At 59.5% G+C, this 6000-nt stretch overlaps 1 protein-coding gene across 1 annotated transcript in view; it reads right to left on the minus strand.

Annotated features, from left to right (window-relative positions):
• Window positions 1-3221, minus strand: part of LOC104326841 (protein CEPU-1) — a 332439-nt gene extending 329218 nt beyond the window's left edge. Inside the window, exon 1 of the mRNA XM_075442552.1 lies at window positions 3030-3221. Within this exon, the coding sequence (XP_075298667.1) occupies window positions 3030-3105 (76 nt within the window). The 5' untranslated portion in view covers window positions 3106-3221. The remainder of the gene's footprint in view (window positions 1-3029) is intronic.
• Between the last annotated feature and the right edge of the window lie 2779 nt (window positions 3222-6000).

Genomic DNA, 6000 nt, shown 5'->3' on the forward strand with positions numbered 1-6000 from the left:
TACCTATTTCAGCTTGTATGCTTATTAGAATAAGGTCTTTATGCTAATTTGTAAACCAAATTCCCATAATTCTTGGCTTACGGATGCTAAAGGCCCAGCTAAATCTTCTATGACCTTTTAGCCTGGTTAATCCTTTTACGCATGGTTGAGGGAAGACTTTTCTTCTCCCTCCCACTCCCAAGAGCTGGGGTGGGGTTTTTGCTCGAGCCCTGCTCTTCCTCAGGAAACCCAAGCAGGTGGGAGTCGGGGACACCGAGCACACGTGAAACCATCTCCCTGCTTGGAAATATTCAGAGAGGGATGAGAAAACGCCGCTGCTGGGTCCTTAAATACGTTGTAGATACTCACTGTCGCTGTTTAAAAACCCATATAGCAGTGCCACAGCAAACACAATGTGAGCTGTGTTGCCGAACAGCCACTCGTTCCCCAACGCCCGGGGCTATCTCCCTCTTCCCAGCGCCGTTCCCCCAGCCGCAGCCAGACCTCTGGACCACTCCCCGCGTGCTGACGCCACGGACGCCCGCATCTCACCCCCACGGAGATGCAGCATCCAAGGAAGCGCCCCAGCCTTGTAGCTCCGAGCACCCAGCCGTCGACAGCTCCCTCGGGAGCGGCAGCATCACCCCACGCAAAAACCACGCTGGGCATTTCGGGGCCGAGCGGGCTCCGTCCCAACGGGCACCTCGTCAACGCAGCCAACCACGAATCAGCAATACTTGGAAGACCTATGGAAGTTTGCACAAATGCAGATGGTCAAGCACTTAGGAATTATCCCACTTCATGCTCCACTTTAGTCTCAAGCATCCTCAGAAACCACTTTTCTTATTGTTTGTTTGGCTGCAAACAGGTAAATGACCCGGAGTATTGATAAACCGCTGCAGAGGGCAGCACAGATCTCTTGAGCCGTTTGGAGTAGATTTGTGCAAAAACACGGTTTTCCTGCATGACAATGATTTTCACATTTTCAAACGCAAGCCAGCTCCGCTTTTGTATACCAAGCGAGAGAGAGAAAAGTTAGAAATTCAAAAAGACACCGTAGCTATCAGGGGAGTTCATGAAGCAGCAGCACCGTACTGCTAATATTTGGCGATAGGTGCGTACCTGTGCATTACCTTCGGGGCTGAACGACCCCCTGTTCCTCAAAACCCCCTTGGAAAGGTTTTCCTAAAAGGCAAAATTATTTTTGCTGGGCTTTTTTTTCTTTTTTAATGACTCTCTTAAATACAATTATGCAAGAAAACCTCCCAAAGGGACTCCTTCTCTCCGCCAACCCAGCATACCCAACCATCTCCGAGCCCAAAAAGCAGCCCAGACTTTCGCCCTGTGCCATACTTTGCCCAGCACCCCGCAGCTCTGCCCTGGGTCCCCCCGGACCAGGGTGCAGCGCAGCTCCCTGCTTCCCCCTGACCCCAGCAGTGACTCAGGGACGTCTGGCACCCACATCAGACCCCTGCAAGGCAGAGGGCTCGGGGGGATTTTTGCTTGGGGAAGCGGCGCATCCCTCCCCACCACCGCTTTGCTGCCAGGGAGAATCAAAAAAAAAATAAATAGAGAGGAAAAAGAAAAAAAACAAACTACTTTCTGATCTGTAAGCTTTGCTGGGAGCAGGGAGAGGAAGCATGAGAGATGACCAGCGGCAGGGAATAAGACTGCAACGGAGCCAAGTCAGGAACCAAGAGGAAGCATTTTAAAAAAAAAAAAAGCAAGCACAAATCCTGGGCAGCAGAAATGAGGAGGGGAAGGGCAGCTTCGCCCCCCTCCTGGCGAGACCCAGCCCTCCACCACCCCACCGGGGCTCTCCGCAGAGGCTCCCAGCCCCAAGAAACCCCCTTGGGAGCGGGGAGCCGGGGATGCAGTGATGCCAGCATCCCCAGCAAGCGCGAGCGAGAAGCAGCAGCCCTGGGAGAAGGAGAGAGCTCGCGGAGGAAGGCGAAGAGGAGAAATGCCTTGGCGTGTGCTGTGCATGCTAAGCAGCCCACGCCGGTCGATACGGCAAGGGTGGCTCTCCGCAAGAGCGGGCCCAGCTTGCCCAGGAGAGAGAAGTTTGAGTGGAGATGGCGGCTGGCGACGTCCCCCCAGCTCTGCCAGCCCACGCCAGCCCCCGGCCCGGCTCGGGCAGCCCCCTACCCCATGCAGACAGGGGTTTCCCACCCCCCCAGGGTCCCACCGCAGAGCACCTAGGCTGAAAGGGGGGACCGGGCAGGGCTGATTCGGGCACGCGGGTGCCCAAACCCCGTCCCCAGCTTTGGATGAGCAGCGCGGAGGCAGCTGCCTCCAGCCCCTTTCGGAGCATCCCGAAATCCCTGCATCCCCATCCCTGCATCCCCCTGGGTACCACCCGCGACAGGGCTGGGCGCATCCCCCAGCTCCGGGGCAGGATGCTGCCCCATTCCCCCCCTCCACAAGGAGGGACCCCCCCCCTCCCGCAGCCCCTCCAGATGGCTGCGAGGAGACTAACGCAAGCTGACAGGCTCGGCGCTGCCGGCCAGATGGGGCTGGCTCCTGCCTCCTCCTTTCCCCCCCTTTGCTTTTTTGCTCTTTTTTTTCCCCCCCCTTGCACAGCACCGTCCCCGGGGCGGGGGGGGGGGGGGGGGAAGCCGTGCTCGCCCGGGACAGGGCTCCCCAGCCCCGGGGAGGTGGGCAGGAGCCGAGTTTTTGGGACGACCTTGCAGGCGGGTCCGGCGATGCAAAGAGCTGGGGGGGGTAGCACAGAAGAGCCCCGACCCCCCCTCAACCCCCAGCCTGTTGGATGCAGGGCTCCTGCGGGAACTAAGCTGAGACGGCAGAGCCGTTCGGCCCCCCAAGCTCCCCCCCCCCCCCCACCCCGAAATGAGCCCGAGGGGGGGATGCGCCATGGGAGAAGTTCCCCCGCAGCCCGGAGGGAGGGAGGGCGAACCGGGAGATGCCGGACCCGCACCCCGCAACTTGACAGCGGGCTGGGGACCCTCTCCCAGCTCTGCCCCCTCTCCGGGGGGCTCCTCGCACCCTCCCGCAGCCCCCCCCCCCCCATCCCCCCCCGCCAGCCCTACCTTGGGAGAGGAGGAGAGCAGCCATCCCGGCGAAGATCACCCAAGAGACGGGGTGCTGCATCCTCGCCCGGGCCATGGTCTCCCCCCCGGCCCCGCTCACTGCTTGGCGGGGAGACGTTTAAAATCCAGCGTTTCCCGGAGCCCCGCGCAGGAAGGGAAGGGGGAAGGAAAAAAAAAAAAGGCGAAAAAAAAAAATAAAAAAGAAGGGGGGGGGAGGAATAAAAGCGCCCCGCGGGGTGGGGAAGGGAGAGAAATCGGGGGAAAAAATGGAAAAAAAAAAATAAGGGGGGGAAGGGGGGGTCGGAGGGGGCTGCAAGGTGCGAGGGACGGGCGCTGCCGTGCCCGCCGCTCCGGCCCGCGCGCCGCCCGCCCGCCGCGCGCCGCCGGCCCGCCCCCGCGCCGCGCGCATTGGCTGCGGGGCCCCGCGCGCACCCGCGGCCCCGGGACACCCCCCGCAAAGGGCTGACCCTTCCCCTTCTATAGGGCTGACTCCTCCCCTTCTATAGGGCTGACGCCCCCCCCCAACAGGGACAGGGCTGACGCCCCCCTCCTTCCTCCTATAGGGCTGACCCCCTGCACAGAGACAGGGCTGACCCTTCCCCTTCTATAGGGCTGACCCCCCCCTCTTCCTTCCTCCTATAGGGCTGACCCCCTGCACAGGGACAGGGCTTGACCCCCCCCATAGGACTGATCCCCCCTTCCCCTCCTATAGGGCTGACCCCCTACACAGGACTAGGGCTGACCCCTCCCCACCTCCCTCTATAGGGCTGATCCCCCACCCCATAGGGCTAACCCCCTACGCAGACATAGGGCTGACACCCCCCCCTTCCCCTCCCATATAGCTGACCCCCCCCCTCCACTCTCCTACAGGGCTGAACCCCCTTCTTACCTCCTCCCATAGGGCTGACCCCCTCTTCCCCCCCTCCCATAGGACTGACCCCCCTCTTCCCCTCCTATAGGGCTGACCCCCTACACAAGGACAGGGCTGACCCCCCCCCTCCATCCTACAGGGCTGGACCCCCCCCTCCTCCCTCCTATAGGGCTGAAGCCCCCTCCCATAGGGCTGACCCCCTCCCATCGGAGGACATGCCCCTGCCCATTCGATGATTCATTTGGAACAGAAATCTACTTTTATTCCAGATAAAGGCTTTCTTTTTCTTTTCTGTGCTGTGACCACGCTCATCCAACGCCTCACACCAAGACCACCTCCTGCTCTGAGCAGCCCCAGGGCCGCTCGCACCCCGCTTCGGTCTGACCATGCTCCCGTTGAACACACCCGAAATCGGCACATGGCGAGGCCTCTTTCACAACGACGGGAACGAGACAGACCTTCCTCCAACCCCTGACACCCCAAAACCACCCCATCCATCCACACCAACCCAACGCCAAGAGCACGACACCAACACACCTACGTACACAAGGTCCCAAAGGCCGCCTTTTTTCAGCCTTTCTCCAACACAAAGAGTATTGCAGGCACCGAACCCCGAGACTCCTCTTTGGCACAACCCAAATAGATAATATCTTGTCAAATATTCGTCATTTTCATTGGTGGTAGGGATGTCTCAGTTTGTCGCTCGAGGTGACTCACAGCCCCTTAACACAACATCATAGGCAGAAAAATGACAAAGGAAAAACAAAAAAAAAAAGGGAAAACAGGGAGATACCCTGGCTTTTTGTATTTATTCCTCCTCAGAGGCTTCCAAAATCTGAGCTGTTCGCTCTGCAATTCAGAAGAAGATTTGGCTGCAAACCCCTGCAAAATCCAGCTGTGTTTCTCTCCCTCCTCCCTATCGCTGCCGCCCAGCGAGACTCTCCGCCTCAGAGCCGGGCCAGCCGCTCTGCTGCAGAAAGGCGACAAACCACAGGCCCCCGTCCCCCTCCTGAAGCCCCACCAGCGGGTCTGACACTGACCATCCGCACCTCAAAAGTTGGTGGCCAGGGAGGGATCGGCAGCTCCCATCGGACATCCCCAGCAGCACGTCCCTGCCACCAGCCAGCCAAACGGTCACGCTGTCCCTACCCTGGGAGATGCATCTCACCACCCTCAGGTTCCCCCCCCAAGACCTCCACTGCTGTCCTCCATCAGTCTTCAGCGGCTCAGCGGGCTGTTTCTCAGGAAGGGGAAGCTCTGGGGTGTTTAACACCTGGTCCTACCCGCCCCATGGTGTTGGGCTTGAGCCATTCCTCCAGCTCAGCGATGCACAAACCCGTCCCCACCCCAGCACACTCCAGCTGATACACGTCGGACGAGGAGACCCACGGTACGGGGTAAGCATTCCTCCCTTCAGTACATCATCTCATCCTCCCCGCTTCTTCCCCACCACTCCATCAACCCACGTTACCTCCAGTAACACACGACGCCACAGAGCAATTTTCTGTGGAGAGGGACCTGGGTGTCCTGGTGGACAACAGGTTGACCATGAGCCAGCAGTGTGCCCTGGCTGCCAAGAAAGCTAATGGGATCCCGAGTACATTAGGAGGAGTGTGGCCAGCAGGTCCAGGGAGGTTCTCCTCCCCCTCTACACTGCCCTGGGGAGGCCCCATCTGGAGTACTGTGTCCAGTGCTGGGCTCCCCAGTTCAAGAAAGAGGAGGAGCTACTGGAGAGAGTCCAGTGGAGGGCTATGAGGATGAGGAGGGGACAGGAGCATCTCTCCTATGAGGAGAGACTGAGGGAGCTGGGCTTGTTCAGCCTGGAGAAGAGAAGGCTGAGAGGGGACCTTAGAAATGCCTACAAATATCTGCAGGGTGGGTGTCAGGAGGATGGGGCCAAGCTCTTTTCAGTGGTGCCCAGCGACACGACAAGGGCAAATGGGCACAAACTGAGGCACAGGAAGTTCCCTCTGAACAGGAGGAAGAACTTCTTCCCTCTGAGGGTGACGGAGCCCTGGCCCAGGCTGCCCAGGGAGGCTGTGGAGTCTCCTTCTCTGGAGATATTCAAGACCCATACGGACAAGGTCCTGTGCAGACTGC

This window comes from Opisthocomus hoazin, chromosome 24, assembly GCF_030867145.1.
Source record: "Opisthocomus hoazin isolate bOpiHoa1 chromosome 24, bOpiHoa1.hap1, whole genome shotgun sequence".
Classification (NCBI taxonomy): domain Eukaryota; kingdom Metazoa; phylum Chordata; class Aves; order Opisthocomiformes; family Opisthocomidae; genus Opisthocomus; species Opisthocomus hoazin.